Raw genomic sequence first — 18,572 nt, 5'->3', positions numbered from 1 at the left:
GTTGTTGAACTATGCTGACTAGGACCGATGGGAGTTGTGGTGCAACAATCTCTGAAGGGCCAGATCATCTCCATCCCTGATTAAAATACCATATATATTCGACTATAAGTCAATCTCATATATAAGTCGAAGGCAGGTTTGGGGGCCAAAATTATGGATTTTGATATGACCCAAGGATAAGTCGAGGGTAAAACTTATGGAAATGTAACACAGGATCTAAAGGATGAAGCAAAGGAAAACAGTGCCAACGAACTTGAAAAATTCCAGCAGGCATAACTGTTGGTGCTCATACTAAAGGCTGGATGAGAGAATTGATGGGAGTCAGTGCTTCCATGACAGATTATGTTCTTGTATTTTACCAGGTGATGGTTCTTAAGAGTTAAAGTGCAGTGCTCACATTGACCTCAAAAAACTGGGTCAACTTATCCACAGGTCAATTTTTAGACTAAAATTTCTAGACTTATACTTGAGTATATACAGTATTGATGAGATTGGGGGGGTAGGTCCCAGAACCTAATTTCTAGTGTCTGATCTTTGGAATACAGGCAACAGCAGTAAAGAGAGCCCCCAAGATAGCATAAGCACAATCTGAACTAGAACCTGCCTGTCAGAACCAGGTTTTATAAGTACAGTAAGAAGCTTTATCCTGGGAATATGTCAGAGCAGAGCCTCTGAAGATGTACTGAAAGGCTCTGCCTTATTCTTTGTCTCTGGGTTGCTGGAGCCAGCTGCTTCTCACCTGCACATGGATAACTTGGCAATGTGTTGGCGCCTAGTGCCTTCTCTTTCTGAGAAATAGGTTTACACATTACCTACCCCTTTTCTTGCTTGAATGGCTAGGTCATCGTTCCTTATCTGTTAAAATGGGAGTGCTTGAAAGTGGTGGGGTGATGGAATAATCTGTTTCAGGGATCACTGCCTTTAGGCCTTTGTGATAAGCTTTATCTTTATTATTTTTAAAAAACTTTATTTTTCCCCACTTCATAATAAAGCCAGGGAAATAAAATAAAATCTTTAAAACATTTGTTGTCATATGCCTCCAAGTCTTCCAAGTTATGGCAACCCCATGGTGTTCCTATGGGGTTTTCTGAGGCTGAGAATGTATGACTTGCCCAAGGTCGGTTTCCATGACTGAGTGGAGATCTGAACCCTAGACTAAGAGACTTACCAAGAAAACATGATAATAGGTTACCATCAGGGTCACCCTAAGTCATAAATGACTTGAAGGCAAACAATAACAACTCCAGAGTCATAGTCCAACCCTCAGAGTACTAGCACTGCCCTTTAAAGAGGAGAGACGCAACAGAGCTGCATTGATCCACAGTAGGAAATAAACAGCTTACAGTTTCTGTTGCAAATGTGTGATGGATATGTCAACTTTTAAAGCAGTACTTTAAAGGACTGAAGCCACAATTTAAAAAAAAAAAGAGTCCTAGGTCTGACCAATCTTTCCTCTGAGCAGAACAAGCCTTCCAGTTAAGCAAAGGAAGATGGACATCACATGTGGAGAATCCCAAGAGGCTCAGAGGAACAGAATTATGTATATACCAAGGGCACATTTGTACTAATCAATTATAGTGCCATGATTCTATCCTATGCAATGCTGGAATTTATAGTTTTTATTGTTGTTTTGTGCCTTGAAGTCATTCCCAACTTATGACAACCCCAAGGCGAAACTTTCAAAGGGTCTTCTTGGCATTTTTTTTCCTGCAGAGGTTTGCCATTGCCTTCCTTTGAGGCTGAAAGAGTGTGACTAGACCAATGGGTTTCCATGACCAAGCTGGAATCCAAACCTTGGTCTCCAGAGTCATAGTGCAACACTCAACCACTAGGCCACAGTGGCTCTGGTTTACTATTTAGGGAGCAGTATTTGGAATTCTCAGCTAGAGAGTTCTAGTCTAGTACCACATCAGACTACAATTCCCCCAGGATTCTTTGAGATGCATCCATGAGAGTTAAAGTTGAAACATAGCACTGTAATTATGTAATATGAATGGGCTTCATGTGACCTGCCGCACTTTGCTGCAAAAGCTAAGTGGTTTCTGTTGAGTGAAGTACCATCTGTTGTGCCATCTTCACTTCAGACAGCAAAATGTTTTGGGCTTGTTGATTTTGAGGGATTGTGGGGTAGGGGAAGTGTGCCCTCCGCCCATATATGACTCCGTAGGATAGATTTTGTAGTCTTCAAGGGCCTAAAAAAAATTAAAAACCTTTTTTGTCCTCCAGTGGCCTGGAGAGAGGCTAACAATGAGAGAAGAGAGGTTTAGGGTCTTGGAAAAGATGGAGGTGGTGAAGTACTACTGACCAGAACTCAGAGATTTTTCTACATCTCTGTATTATAGATCTTGGGGAAACTTTGACCTCCAAATATTTTGGATTTAACTCCCAGAAGTCGCAGCCACCATGGCCTGTGATCAAAGATTGTGGCATTTGTAGGCCAAAATGACTATAGGGCCAAAAAATCCTTCGCAAAAAAATCTTTCAATCTGGAGCACACCTTGTTGCACCTTAATAATTTAGTTTCTAAAGGTGGGGAAAATTGGGGAGCATATTCCAGATACTTTGCACTACATACCCACACTCCACCATCATCATCCGCTGCTAGCTGAGACAGGTGGGAGTTGTCCCAAACAGCTGGAAAGCCAAAGGTTTCCTCTTCCTGTTTGGTTATGATGTACCTAAATGACCTCTTTTCTTTATTGGTTCCATAGCCACATGAAGAAGCAGACACAGATCCCGTGTATGTGAATCTACAGGAGCTTAGCTTGGAACGGAGTGCTGCTACACCCAGCCATGCTGAATCCACACCCAACCCACACATCACCAGTCCCCTGACCAACTGGGAGACCCACACAGACACAGAAAGTGGTCACTTGTTCTATTACAACCCAGCGACTGGCCAAACGACATGGGAATCTCCTTTTGAGGCCTCTGTGAACAGTACAAGTCCCACCCAAGCTCTCTCACCTTTGCTTGCTCCCAGCCCTGCCACACCTGCAGAGTGGGGCCAATATGTAGATGAAGCCAGCGGACAAGTGTTCTTCTATAACACAGCGACAGGCGAGTCATCGTGGGATGCACCCCGAGTGAACGAAACACCTGACTATCCAGAGATGCAGCCTGCGTTTCCCCCCTACAGCCCTGCAGATCGGAGGGTAAAGGAAGGGCAGCAGTTTACTGAGTACTGGAGTGAGGGGCTAAATCTTGGGGGAGTAGACAGTCTATGGAGGGCTTGTCCAGTCGGGGGGACTGAGGATGAGATAGGGGACCCTTTCACACTAGCAACAGCAATAGCATTTACATTTCTATTCCGCTTCATAGTGAACTAGGCACTCTCTAAGCAGTTTACAACATGTAAGCCAATTGCCCCCAACAAGCTGGGTACTCATTTTACCAACCTACTAAAGGCTGGAAGGCTGAGTCAACCTTAAGCCCAGGGATCGAACTCACAACATTCTGGCTGCAGTATCAGCACTTAACCACTGAGTCACCAGGGCTATGATCCCATTTTCATTGATGGGGCTCCATTCTATGGACTCCTGGGATTTGGAGTTTGGTGAAGCACTTAATTCACTTTGGCTGAGAATTCTTAATACCTCTTCCTAAACTGTAAATCCCAAATTGCCATAGAAATGTTGCCATGTCAGCTAAAGTAGAACCATGGCACTGTACAGTTGGCTCTTGTTATCCACAGATTATGTATTAATAGATCCCACTACCCACAACTTGAAAATACTCCCCCCAATAAATTATTATTATTATTATTATTATTATTAATATTAATAATATTATTATAGTTGATTTTTAAAGCACTGTAAATCCCAAAAGCAAACCAAGATGTTGCCATTTTTATAAGGGACACCAATTTACTAAGCTATTGTATGTAATGGGACTTGAGCATCCACAGATCTTGGTATCCACAAGGGGTCCTGGAACCAAACCCCAGTAGATGCCAATGGCCCACTGTAACTATATAGTGCAAAAGGACCCAGAAGGTTGGATGATGTAACATTGCAGCCTAAGAGGAAAGTTTTGGGCCAATGACATCCGATTTGCCATATTCAAGATCAGTAACAATTTTTCCTTCATGCCCATATTGTGAAGAAGGCACCATATTCTTGGAGAGGAAGTGGTTTGACTCTATTGCATGATTTCTCTTTTAATGCCTTGCTTTGGAAATACCATTTAGCAACACATTCAGAACTTAAAAGTTTTTGCTGCAGCACAGACAAATATGCTGGGAGATACTAAAAAGAACAAGACTGGCTTCTCACCACCACTAAATAACAGTCAGGAGACAGTAGGCCAGGGGTGAGAGTCCTGGAGCCAGTTAGTTGATGTTGGACTGCAATTCACAGCAGCCCTAGCCAGAAAAGCCAATGGCTTGAAGTGCTGGGAGATATAATCCAATAACAATTGGAAAGCCACATGATCTCCACCTCTGACTCTAGATCTCTAGATCTTTGGAATTAGAGGGAAAAGGCCTTCATTGTGGGGGCAGATGTAGTTCTTATGATTCAGGTGGCCAGAAATATATGTTTTTTCTCTACAGAAACTAACTTTTTGCCCCTTATAGGTGCGTATGCACCATAATTAAGTTGGTATCACAACTATAAAGAACATCTGCTTCTGCATTGTATGTTTTTTTTTAAAAAAAAAATACATATTGCTTATGTTTACATGTTGCTTACGTTTATCTGGTAATTCCTGTTTTGGAGAACAGGGCCTTGCCATGTGCTTGTGGTTTGAATTTGGTTATTTGATTTGGGGTCTGATGGACACCATCATAATCCAAATTCTGAGTCTTAGAATCAGAACAGTAGGGTTCTATGTTATAAATCTGGAAAGTTCACTAGGCAATATCTCTTGGAATATTTATCTGTAAACTTTCCAAGTAGCTTTTTGTTCTGCATTTTTGCAGGAGGAATGGGTTCCTCCAGATGTTGACAATGTAGTACTCCTTCATGCCTCACCATGGATTACAGTGCATGGGAATGGGAATCCAAAAACAACTGATGGACCTCAGGTTCCCCATCTCTGTTCTAAGGAAATTAACCCTCCCTCAATTTTTTAAGAGAAGTGTGTATGTGTGTATGTCTTTGTAACTGATCTCTGTTTGAAACCATCAGCCCCCAACTCCAGAAACTGACTACCCCAACCTTTCTCCTGATGAACTTGAACACTACCCAGAAGAAGATTACTCCCCGGTTGGCTCTTACAAGCAGTTGGATTATCCCAGTGTTCCCCCAGCATTCCAAGAGTGGGCCTCCTATGGCAACCAGGAGGGGCCGGTGTTTGATGGCAACCATTATGGGACAGACATGGTAAGGAAAAATGGGAAAGGTTATGGAGCAGTGCATAGGGAGCGACTGTAATGATACCAATTCTTCCATGAGGCAGGGTGAAACATTCTGGTGGCATATTTTTTGTTGTTGTGTGCCTTCAATGGGATTTTATTGGCAGGATTTATTCAAGGTGTGTGTGTGTCTTTGCCTCCTTCTGTGGCTGAGAGAGTGTGACCTACCTAAGGTCACTGAGTGGGTTTTCATGGCTGAGCAGGTAATCAAACCCTGGTCCCCAGAGTTGTAGTCCTAAACTCAAACAACTAACTAAGCTGGCTCCTAAAGACTTATTTAGTCCATCTTATTCCAAAAACACAGAAATCTGCGTAAATATCTGGGCACTGAAAAGAATCTTAGGACTGCTATCTCTTCTACTGCTGTCCAACACTCAAACCACTACACCATGCTGACATATTTAAGCATCATTAAATTATCTCAGATCCACATCTACTTAAGCTAGATGGCTGTGCAAGGGGATCCCATTCCAGTTATTCTGTCCAAAGTTTCCAAATGACATTTTCCTTTTTCTCCCCGCTTCCCAAAGCAATGAGAAATGGAAGCACTACAAAGTTTAATTTTTCTTTGGATGAGAGATTGTGAGGTGGGTGAAATCACAAATGGGTGTTAGGTCCAAACAATAGTCCCACAAGCTGCAATTGTGTGATTGCTTTTTGTTTAATAAACAAGGTCCCTAGTAAAATCTTTTTACCAGTAGTACACATTGAGAATGAAGTGGAAGTAAGCACTTAAAAACAGTGCTAGTCTGGGAGATCCATATTCTAGTTCCCACTCAGCCATGAAACTCATTGAGTGCTCTTGGGCCAGTCTCTTTTTCAATGTGTTCTACTTTCCAGGATTTTAGTGGGAATACAGTGTGGAGGAAGTGAGATATGTATGTCACCTTGAGTTCACTGAAGGAAAGATGGGAGATTATTGTGATAAATGAATAGATAGAAACTCATATTAGTACATAAGAGACCAACTAGCAGCCCTGGTGCCCTCCAAGTTTGTTGTGTGCTGACTGTGCTAATCAAATACTGTTATCCAGGTGAATGTGTCTGGACATCATCACAGTACCAGCAGTGGGTCTAGCCTGGACAACAGTCCTTTTGGGAACTGGTCACCCAGCCCTGGAGCCTTTTCCGGTGCAAAGGAAGAGCAGGTAAGTGACAACTTGAGTTATCTTGGACTCATGTGGGAGAATCTGAACCAGAACTTCCATGTCCCCACCAAAATAGGAAAACAAATAAACATTCTGGTCCCTGTTACATGTAAAGCTACAGGGGAGATGGAAGATGAAGAGATGGTGTACAGAAGTGAAAACAAGACTAGTTCCTTGCCATTTATCAGGCATCCAACAAACAGCTCACAGATCTTCCATTTCCCTTCTTTTTTTTTCTTTTGACTGGTAATTGGAAGACTGGACATCACATCTAAAGAGCTTGGGCTTGACCTAACTGATGACCAATACAACAACAATAATTACTACTACTACTACTGTCACCATCACCAAAGGGGGAATATTATGAAATACTGAGTTAAGGCAATATTGAGATATTGAGAAATACTGAGACTGAAATTGAAGTTCAGCACCTATGGAAAAAAACAAAACTGTGGATCCAATGGTGATAGGTGCTCTGGGAACAATTCCAAACAGACTGACAAAACATCAGAATGCAGTTATCATAGATAAACACACATTAGCCCCATTACAAAAAGTGACACTACTTGGAACATGTTACATTATCCATTATCCAATGACATCTCTCTGACACCTAGATTCTTGCATACAGTCCAAATTCCTGATGGTTCAAAATGGCAGTCAGTAACACCTAGTAGAATGGGGATGGGGATGATGGTGATAATAAAGATTATAAAGATAATTACCAGCACCACCATTGCCCTATCAGTGTATATAATGCTTCATAGGATAAGCAGAAATGATGCCCCTAACTTGAGGTGGTGGTGGTGATGTGGCTTCAAATCATTTCTGATTTACAGTGACTGTAAGGCAAACATATCATGGGGTTTTCTTGAAACAATATGTTCACAGGAGGTTTGCCTTTGCCTTCTAAGGCTAAGAGAGTGTGACTTGCTCATAGTCACCCACTGGCTGCTTTATCACACTAGAGGGCAAACAGGATTTAAACAAGAGTCAAACAGGAAATGCCTGATGTTTATCACATGACATTTCCTGTTTAACTCTCGTTTAAATCCTGTTTGCCCCCTAGTGTGATAAAGCAGTGGGTTTCCAGGGCTGAGTAAGGATTCATACCCTGGTCTCCAAAGCTGTAATCCAATGCCAAATCACCACACCATGCTAGCTTTCTCCCCTAACTTGACAGGCTCCATTTTAGTATGTCCCCTAAGTGTAGACACATCTGGGAGAATTAAAAGGGAGTCAACAATAAATTGGAAGAATGCACACAAAGGCAGTTTATTTACTCAGGTGTTTGTTAATGGCATCACTAGGGTTGGCATCACCCGGTGCATTAACTCATGATATCACTCCCTCCATTGACCTCCTCCCATGCCACACCATAGTTTTTTGTACTAATGTTACTTGTACATTTTATTTCCTGTATAACACTGAATGTAATGGCAATAGTTATGATTTGAACAACTACCAAAAGGAAAATTATACCTTTAAATTCCAATCTCATATACATATGCAGTTGGAATGGAAGGAGGGTCCTTAATCTGCTTCAGAGGCTAAGCATGATGGAGCTGTGCCTGACCCTTCTCTCCCTTCTTAAATTCTTTCCATTTCAAATAGGAAAAAATTCTCAAATTTTCCTAATTCTTATCAAAATCAAAAATTTTACCCATCCTTGCTTAATAGGAAGTTTCCACTGGAGGCAGGGGCGCTTGGAGCAGTTAGGAATGAGAGATATCCTACAACAAGCAGGACTGCTTCAAAGTAATCTTTTGCTTTTTTCTTCCCACCAGTTAAAAACTCTTGAAAAGGCTGGGATGCTGCATCGGACAAAAACAACTGATAAAGGGAAACGTCTGAGGTAAAGCAGATTTGCTGCTTGTGTGTTCTAGGACTGTCTCCCAGTCTCTCCCGCATAGTTCTCTATGAAGCCCAGGGCTCTTACATCTAATTTAAACTATTCTTAATGAAAATACATAAAAAGAAAGAGGATGGTTTTGAAAATGATAAAAATTAGTTGCATGGGTTTTGATTTGGCTTTCCTACAGAAAGTTAAAAATATAGCAGTGCTTCAGGGGTGAGGTCAGGCGGCTGGGGTAGTGTGAACGAAGGTGACAGCATTCAACTAAGCTTTGCTCTATATCCACAGGAAAATGGCTTTTATGAACAAATAAATTAAGCAGAGCTACTAAAATACTTTAGTAAGTAGCTACCTAAAGAATGAGTCACAGTATGATCAGCCTAGACTGAAACAATCAGTTCCAATGGGGACTTTTCAAAGAAGCTTAACAAAACTATTGTGGGCAAAAGTTGGGTAAAATTTGGCCAAAAACTTTAAACAAATTAGGTAGGAATAGAAAGTTATGATATGATATTGTCACCTTGAGTTTCAGTCTTGCGGAAGAAAGGGGGAGATATATAAAGTGATTGATGTGATCTCGAAACAGAAAGTGAGCAATCTGAAATAGAAAGCATGAATACCTGACCTCATTATATTATGTATCAACCTAACTCTGTGAAGCAGTAAACTTTATACTATAATAAGCCTTTTAGTCTTTCACACTGCTATATGTCCCAGATAACCTTTTGGATTAGATGCTATAAAATGGTATAAGAAACAGCTAGACGAGGGAGAGAAGAAATGAGAAAAGGATAGCTGAATGGAGAAGTCTTGATGACCTTAAGACTGACCATGCAGATATCATTCCCCTATCTTCTCTATCTCCCCAAATCCATCTGCTTTTTGTAACATCTTGTCTGATGAAGAAATCTGGAAAACTTGCACACAATCTGTATTTGGTTAGTCTTGGTAAAGTAATGTGGATTTTGGCATTTTCTATTTCAGTGTAAATCAGAACTTGCTGTTGTGTCCAATTTGGCCAATTTGTACTGAAGCAATGACTCATTTCAAACTGAAACACATGCAAGCTTTTAGGAGTTTTGACAGTACCAGAATGTGATAGCATTGAACCATGGCAGTTAAAGTGGTGTCAGACTGGATTATTTCTGCAGTGGGGATGTAGCTTTAGAAAGGGAATTTTCCTTTAAGGAAATTTCTCTCCAGAGACATAGGCCTCTTGCCAGCAGTCTTTTCTGCACCAAGTTAAGATTCTTTTGTTCTCCTGGGCCTTCTGAGATCTTCTGATATTTTTCAATCTCTTTGACATTTGGGTGATTTTTAACTCTTGGATACATAGGTTGGTTTTTGGCTTCACATTTTGGCCTGCAGTTTTGTTGGCCTTTGATTTAGTGCATGCTTTAGATGTACTGCTTTCCTAAAACAATAGAAGCAATTGTTTTCCCAACATGCTGAGAATTCCTCCTCTCTTTTCTTTCACTCCTTTTATTTGTTATTGTGTGCCCTCAAGCCATTTCAGACTTGTGGGCAACCCTTAGGCTACTCTGTGTTTAAAGGGGGGTTGCCTTTTGTCTTTCTCCTTGTATAAGGGCCATTTAGTATAGAAATTGGTGAGTTAGGGATCTTCTGGGTCTGGGAGGAGATTCCTTGCTGGTATCATAACTCTTTCTTTGAAGGAAGGCAGTGGTGACTAGTGATACTAATCTCCTGGATACCAAGCACCTTAACCCTTTTGCTTTCCTCCTTTCTTCAAAGATTAATCATCATTGTGTTTCCTGTCTTCTGTTTAAACTTATTCTTCCTGCCATTAATTCCAGTTGCTACATAAACATTACATTCCATTTTTGTGCCTTGCAAAACTTGGATTGTGGTGATGTTCTCATTTTCAATACAATTCAGATGCCATATAAAAGACTGAACTGCTTCTCCTCACAGTGTTTACTTACTGCTAGTAATAAAGTGGTATTTTTCCTTTGCCCAAGAAATTATGATTTCCAAAGAATAATATGTTAAGTAATAATAATATAAATAATAAATAATTGATTGATTTATAGCCTGCCCAATCATGAGAAATCTGGGTGGGTTACAACAATAAAAATACATTGAATTACAATAAAATTCAAAATTAATCCCTTCCCAACCCCCCTTCCCAATGCTAAAACTGCAATTAAATAATCACGGTTTAAAGACAATAAAATAACTTAAAATTAGAGAAGAATTGGTGGACAGAGAGACACAAGTTGCAATATACGGGGTATTTAAGAAGTATTTTATGTTAAGAAGTATTTAGAGAATATGCAGCCCAGAAGTTTCTGTTACAGTGGACTTGAAGAAGATTTTCTTCAAAAAATATGTGGGGACAAATTGAGAGTATTTTGCACATTATGCAATTTCCTCTCCTTTTCTTTCTGGGTTGGTGCTTTATCTCATTTTTTTTCTTCTTCAGAGTACTGTTGATCTTAGGCAGATTTGAAAATAACATCCCATTCTCAGTCCACAAAAGTGGGACTCTTCAGCCATGTTCTTCAGGTGGAAGAAATGCTAGGAATTTGAGTGACAGGATTGTGCATTTGTTTGGTTATATGCCGCCATCAGTGTACATGACACTTTACAAGTAAAAGAACAACACAATAGCCCTGTCAAAGGCATACATACAGTCACACACACATGAGGGGGGAGCAAAGAGTAATACAGTGATTCTCAAACTGTGGGGCAAAACTCTAGGTAGGGCATGAAACTTGCTCAAGGGAGCATGAGACCTGAAGGTCTAACCTCCCCTGTCCTCCTCTGTTTCCACACTTTTTTTCTCCTAGAGGGAAAAAGGCAAAGAGGGTACTTGGAACTCTGTCTGAGGGAGAAGGAAAAGGGGGAAGAAATAGAAGAGCTATTTCCTTGTTTTTGTTGTTATTATCCACCCTCCAGTGGATATCGACCCATGGCGACTCTATAGATAAGACATCTCCAAGATTCCCTGTCCTCCACTGCACTTTTCAGTTCCTGCAAATTCATACCCGTGACCTATTTTATAGAGTCCATCCATCCAGCATGGGAACTTCCTCGCTAAAACGTTAAAATATGAATATGCATGAATGTGTGAACAAAAATATGCACACTAAACGAAGTATTTTTATTTATATACTGTACTACGTCAAAGGCAGGGTGACCAGATGGCCTCCTTTTCCAAGACACACCCTACATTTCAACCTTCTGTCCAGGAAGAATTTCAAAATGTCCTCCAATTTGAACATAACTAAGAAGCCCATTGAGTAGCACCATGTTCGCTTTTCCCCTTTGAGTAATGTGTCTACTTGGCAGCCTGTCCTCACTGCAAATAGGGAGATAGGATGGGTCCTTTTAAAGTACTTTTTGCCTAGGAGCAGCAGCAGCAAACAAGACTTGCCCCCAGAACTCAGGGCATGTTTGTTTCTCTGAGGGGTAAAGGACAGCAAATGTGTTAGGCAAGGGGCTGCTTGAGGGCACAATGCAAATGTGGAAAGTTTTTTCTTTTAATTTCAGCACAATGGGCAAATGAAAGGAATAATTGAAATGTAGATTCAGTCAAGGATTTGTTGCTAGTAAAGTAGAATTTTAAGCATTTGTCTTGCTCCAAGTTCTTAGAAGTATGTTGCAAGCCAACAAGGCATTTTAACAAAGAGAAGTTCATCAGAAAAATAGTTGGTTACATAATAAAATACAGTGCAGTCTGCCCTCCTTATTCATAGATTCTTTATCCATGGATTCACACATCCACAGTTTGAAAATATTAAAAATAAATAAATTCCAGAAAGCAACATTTGATTTTACCCTTGTATATAAGGGAAACGATTTACTATACTACTGTATTTAATGGGAGTTGAGCATCCCATTAATTTTGGTATCCACAGAGGGTCCTGTAACCAAACCCCAGCAGATACAAAGGACCTACTGTATATGTAATGTAACTACTGTATATATAAACCATATGAAATTAATTTACATCAATGTTTTTAGCCTTTATTTTGCAATGTCCTATATTTTTATTGAATGACCTACATTTTGTGATGCCTTGTCCTTTGTAGTTATAACAACTGGTCACCCTGGTCAAAAAGGGGATGCAACATCTGCAGGTAGATGTAAAAGTGGTCACAAGGGTAGAAAGTTTGAGAACAGACAGAAATACAAAAACCAATGGAATAAATAAAATAAAAAATAAAAACTTAAAAGGAAAGTCTAATTTTTTAAATTGTCTTCTCAGACTTGTTTTGCTGCCAGAACTAAGGTCTGTTACGGGGAATGTTGTCAAATGCTGTATAAAACCACTGTTTCCAGCTGATTTCAGCAGTATTCAGGCACATTTGGCTCGCAAGTGTGAAAGGAACCTTTTGGCTTAGCAAAAAACACTTCCTTTGTGCAGTTGAAGCTCTTGTCCTCTTCCCACACCTCCCTCTGGTCTTGCTATCCCTCTTTTCTTATCTACTCCTCTACTCTTCTGCCTCCTTTCCGCTCTTGCTGCAGCTGCTTCTTTGGAACTGACCTCAGTTTGGCTTCCTGAGTGTGCATCCACCTCATTCCTCAGCTTTGAGAAGTCTCACCCAGGTAGTACTGTGTGCCTAGCTTTTGTCAGTGGAGGTCCAAGAGAGAGGTGCATGATACATGATCATTTCATATTGCAATAATCGAGTGAAGGAAGCACATGTGTGAACTCTCCCTCACAGAGACACAGTAGCTGGGAAATGGTGCAAGGGGCTGGGGGTGGAGAGAGAAAACAGGGATCACTAAACCTGAGCAGCAGGCCAAGGACATCGAATCCCTTTGCCCAAAACCCAGTTCCCTTTCCTCTGTTTCAGGTTACACAGTTAACACTACTCAGTGGATTAAGTATCCTTTTCCCCTTGGTCTTATAGGAAGAACTGGAGTGCTTCATGGACAGTCTTGGAAGGTGGTGTCTTGACGTTTTTTAAGGATTCCAAGCATTCTGCTTCTGGTGGAGTGGTAAGATCTCTCTCAGCCTAGGCTTGCTGCCCTGATCTAAGAGAGGCTAGTTGATATCACAAGAGTGGGGCAGGATAACTCCAAAGACTAACTTAACTTACATGAACCTTACATGAATTCCAAGAATGGCTTGCTGCCCTTTGCATCACTCCACCACTGGAGCTACATTTGACTGGGGCATCTATTTGACACAGCCCAGAGGTTTTCAGCAGAGAAGACATGCTATTGGCCTGTAGCAAACCAACAAGGTGCCATGCGTCACTATGAAGACTAACAGATCTAGTGCACTGGACCCTTGTTATACGCTGGGTTTTGGTTCCAAGATCCCCCGTGGATAACAAAATACGTGGATGCTCAAGTCCCATTAAATATAATGACATAGAAAAATGGTGTCCCTTATAAAAAATGGAAAATTAAGGTTGGATGTTTGAAATTTATACTTTAAAAAAAAAACATTTTCAAGCCATGGATGCTTGAATCCATGTATAAAAAATCTATGTATAAGAAGGGCTGACTGTATAACATTTGTGGACACACAGCCCACTTCCTCAGGTGTATGAGTGCAGTCTTGGAGATTTAAGCATATAGACACTGCAGTGGATGTGGTATATACACTAAACTGTGAGGGAGGTGGCAGCAGATTTAAATAGATAACCTATAAGCCAGTGAACAGTGGGTTCTTATCTCACTAGCTAGTCCCCGGATGCTTGTGTTAATCTAATTGTTGCTGCTCATTATCCTGCATTTAAATCCTGCACCTCACTCCACCTCTCAGCCATATGTACTGTAAATACACTTAAAACCTTCAGATTGCATTCCACGGATCTGAGGAAGTAGGTTGTGTGTTCACTGAAAACATCACAATAGTTAAAGATTTTCTATGTCTTGGTTTGGTCATTAATCAGAATGGAGACGATAGTCAAGAAACCAGAAGAGATCTAGGACTTGGAAAAGCAGCTATGAAGGATATTAAAATCCACAAGACTAAAATATATATAATTAAATACCAAAGTCAGAATCATCCATGCCATGGTATTTCCAGTTTCTAGATATGGGTGTGAAAGCTGGACATTAAAGAAAGCTGTAGGGAGAGAATCAACTCATTTGAAATGTGGTGCTGGAGAAGAGTTCTATAATTACAGTGGATGGACAAAAAGAAAATGAATGATTCCTAGAACAAATCAGGCCTGAATTCTCATTAGAAGCCAAAATGCCTAAACTGAGGCTGTTGAATTTTAGATATGTAATGATGTGACTTACTGGAAGAGATAATAATGTTTGGTAAAGTAGAAGACAGTAAGAAGAGAAAAAGACTGCACTGCCAAAAGATTGATTTAATCAAGGAAGCCAACAGCCCTAAGTTTGTAAAACCTGAGCAGGGGAGTTGATGACCAGAGTTTTTGGAGGTCTCACACTCATACGGTTGCCATAAGTCAAAGTTCACACAACAAAAGCTGTGTGTTCACAAAACCTCATAGTATAATAAATCTTTTAGGGTTTAGAGAATTACTTTTTTAAAGTAATTCAACACAGTTATAGTTCTAAGGCTCCTAAAGGAATAATTGCTTGTTGTTATAGATACAGATATTTAAAAGTTTTCAGTCATTTTTGTTTTTAAAAAAATCAATGTCACAAGCCACTGGGTTGTGCTATAAAACACACCCTTCCGTGAGCTTTGTCATTGTCACCATAACACCCACAACGGAACATTAGGCAGCATCACAAGGCACCACTTGACCATGAGATTTTCCTCTTCTGCCATTTAATGAAGCCACACCCTCACAACTATAGATGTAGCTAAAAGTTCCAGCTATACAACAAAAGGAATGAGGTATCCTTCATTATGTTACAACTGTAATGTCATTTTATGCCTTTTTTTTTCCTTTGGAAAGGAAATTACACAGTAGTTATTTGTAACTACGTATTTAGTTTCAACCTTTGATATGGACAGTATTGCTCCTGTCTTTTCCTTCACTTCACTCTTAGAAACATCCTTCTGTGTTGAGTAGCCCAGAATACACTGTGGATCTTCATGGAGCAACACTTTCTTGGGCAGCCAAAGACAAATCAAGCAAAAAGAATGTCTTAGAGGTAAGGAATGGCCACCATCTCTGTTGAGCTGCTTGGGTGTCTGTAGCAGCTGGTGATGCTAGAATTCAGGAAGCAAGAAGCAAAACAGAGACCCATGCTGCTCATCAGAACCAGGATTATAAAGCATCTCTGCTTCTGGGCCCTTTCACACTATGCAGTGCTATGCTTTCACTTTAACTGCTATGGTTCCATTCTACAGAATCCTGAGATTTGCAGTTTAGGGAGAGATTTCTCAGCCAGAGTTCTAGTGCTTCTCCAAAATAGAAGTGCCATGATTCCCTAGGATGCAACCATGACAGTGGTATGAAAGTCCTCTATCTTTCTCTCTCTCTCTGCAAAAACCAGCTGAGGAGATTTATCTTTGGCCACCTTCAAGAAAGACAGAAGGGCCATAATTCTTCTGACTATTGCTTCACATGAAAATGATGAGCTACATCACTAACTTATGGCCTTTCTCCTTTTCTCCAAGGCAGCCAAAGAAAAGCTTCCTGAATGGATCTTTGAAAGAGGAAGGAGAGTGAATTTGACCATGTTTAGAGCCTATATGTGTTCCCACAGTGGGATTTAGAGAATGGAGAGGGAGATATTTTTGGGATTGCCAGGCCAGAGGGTCAGGTTTATAAATAAATTTGATGTCTGGCACGTATGGCTTTCACTATAGCTGGGACTCTAGAAATTATTGTAAACTGCAGTGAATCTTGGGGACAGCTTTCAAAGCTTTCGGGGTTGTGAAGAACATCTTCTCTCCAGGTGTCACATAATAATGCTTGCTCTGTTCTAGCTGAAAACACGGGATGGTTCTGAGTACCTGATCCAGCATGATTCGGAGACCATCATTGGCACATGGCAGAAGGCAATTGCTAACAGCATCAGCAAACTGGTGAGAGAGGAAGAGATGTCAGTATGACATACTACTGTGGGGCTTGTTTTTACTGTTAAATGGTAAAGCAGCAAAACATTGCCTGTGATTCTAACACCTTCACTTTTCTTCTCCTGCATGTTTTTTTTAACATCTTTACCTCATGAAGAAGGCTGTGAAGCTTTGGAAACTCACATAAATATATTTTGTGCATTTTAGTTTGCCCGTTAAAAATACCACTGTTTTGTGGATTTTGGATTTTGCTGCATGACCAACACAGCTACCACTGAATATGTTGCCCTCTACTGGTTCCTCTTGCATTTTAAAACCATTGGTACTCAATTTTCAATAGTAAAAAAGGACAGCCCTTATTATAAAGGATGTGCATCCAGGCAAAATCGTTCCTCATCCTTTTGTATCTGTTGCCTGATGTGCTTGTCCATTTTACCCATTGGTAGAGCTGGACTTGCTTTCCAGTACATTTAGGAATACAATCTTCATGTTGTTTAAAGTCAACCATATTCAGAAGCTTTCATTGGAAATTATTTTTAGTAGAGCACCTGTAAATACCTTCAGACCCAACAACTTAATAACATACACTCCCATTACATTATTAAAATATAAAAAATAAATAAAAATGAAAACTAAGGAACTGCAGAACTCTGTTTCTGAATATAACAGAAGTCTGTGGAACATGCTAAACATTAAACCGCCCAAATTAACTAGTACTATATCATTCATCCATTTATTAATAAACTTGTAATGCACACTATTAGAAAAGTGGATTTTCCCAGTTAAACAAATAGTTGTGAAATTTCTCATTACAGATATTTTTCCACTACTGTTTTTTAAATATTTTAATAAGTCAAAGTTCACACAACAAAAGCTGTGTGTTACAGTCTTAACTGATTGGTGCCTTTGCATGAACTCAGTGAGGCAACTCATTTGATGAGTTCTGTTTTGCTACCCAGTAGAATGAAAGAAACAGCTTTCTTGAAGAACACTGCACTCTGAAGATGCTTCCAGACAAAGCTCTTATTGTACAACTGCCTTATCTACCTTATTTATCAAATGCAAGGTGCAGACAATGGAGTCTTCCATTGCTGCCCCTCTTATGTTTGAACAGGGGTCTTCAACCTTTTTTGTTAACACACATACAAAAACCCACTTAGAAGCAAAAGATACCACAGCAACACAGTGCCTTTTAATGGGTAATGCTAGATGTGGTCCATCTGCAAGCACCCTTAGCCACTTCAGAAAGGCAAAGATAAACTATATGCTGGCATGACAAAAGATGCTCTGCATTTCTCTCAGCCCACAGACTTCCCTCTAGAAGAGAATGATGAAAACGCAGCAGATTTGAAATCCAAGGAGAATCTGGGAACCAACAAAGAGAGAGAGGGTGAAAAGAAGAGCCCAGGTCTGTGTCAGTATTAATAAATGTTACATTTATTGCTTGATTTGAGGGTGGAATTAAAAAAAGAAGTGGAGGTTGGATAAGCTGAAATGGAAATGTCATACACATCTGACACTTGGCAACAGTTCAAACGGGTCTTATATTTGTCCACAAATACATTATTATATTTACCTATAATTAAGCATATGTAACAGAGACTGTACGAGGATGAGTTTGGTTTGGTTGTTCCTTTTTTTTGACAATTTGGGCAATCCACGTGGCCCTGGAAAGTCCAGGAACAGAAAATTGGAGTGCCGAACACTCCAAATGTGCCTGTTTTTGTAAATTGCAGTCAAATTGACTTTAACCTATGGTGACCCTATGAGTGAGAGACCTCCAAGTCACTCTGTTATCGTTAGTCCTGCTCAGGTCTTGGAAACTCAGGGCTGTGACTTCCTTGATTAAGTCTAATCACCTGTAATGCTGTTGTCTTCTTTCCTGATTGACTTTCACTTCAACAAACATTATTGTCTTTTCTAATGAGTCATGTTAACTCACAATTTATCCAAAGTACAAATAACCTCAGTTTAGACATTCTGGCTTCTAGTGAGAGTTAAGTCTTGATTTGTTGTACAACCTATTCATCTTTCCTTTTGGCAGTCCATGTTATCTGTGGAATTGTCCTCCTAAATCACATTTAATACTGATGTCGATCTTCATCCTGTCAGAATTTGTCACTGTTCTACTTTCACATCCATACATAAAAACTGGAAATTCTATGGCCTGGATTATTCTGAATTTGGTGTTTGATATATAATTAAATAAAACACAATATAAATATTTATAAATAAAGGATAATAATAATAATAATAATAATAATAATAATAATAATAATAATA

The 18,572-nt window shown here is 40.0% G+C and overlaps 1 protein-coding gene across 2 annotated transcripts in view; it reads left to right on the top strand.

Annotated features, from left to right (window-relative positions):
• Positions 1 to 18,572, top strand: part of ARHGAP27 (Rho GTPase activating protein 27) — a 70,402-nt gene that overhangs the window by 42,405 nt on the left and 9,425 nt on the right. For both annotated transcript variants that reach the window (XM_042474464.1, XM_042474465.1), the window contains 8 exons: positions 2,712 to 3,155; positions 5,130 to 5,324; positions 6,391 to 6,504; positions 8,292 to 8,359; positions 13,240 to 13,327; positions 15,314 to 15,418; positions 16,200 to 16,298; positions 17,592 to 17,697. In XM_042474464.1, the coding sequence (XP_042330398.1) occupies positions 2,712 to 3,155; positions 5,130 to 5,324; positions 6,391 to 6,504; positions 8,292 to 8,359; positions 13,240 to 13,327; positions 15,314 to 15,418; positions 16,200 to 16,298; positions 17,592 to 17,697 (1,219 nt within the window). The remainder of the gene's footprint in view (positions 1 to 2,711; positions 3,156 to 5,129; positions 5,325 to 6,390; positions 6,505 to 8,291; positions 8,360 to 13,239; positions 13,328 to 15,313; positions 15,419 to 16,199; positions 16,299 to 17,591; positions 17,698 to 18,572) is intronic.

The sequence above is a fragment of the Sceloporus undulatus genome, chromosome 6 (genome assembly GCF_019175285.1).
Source record: "Sceloporus undulatus isolate JIND9_A2432 ecotype Alabama chromosome 6, SceUnd_v1.1, whole genome shotgun sequence".
Lineage (NCBI taxonomy): Eukaryota > Metazoa > Chordata > Lepidosauria > Squamata > Phrynosomatidae > Sceloporus > Sceloporus undulatus.
Note: the sequence above shows the minus strand (reverse complement) of the source record. Positions and strands in the feature narration are given on the sequence as shown.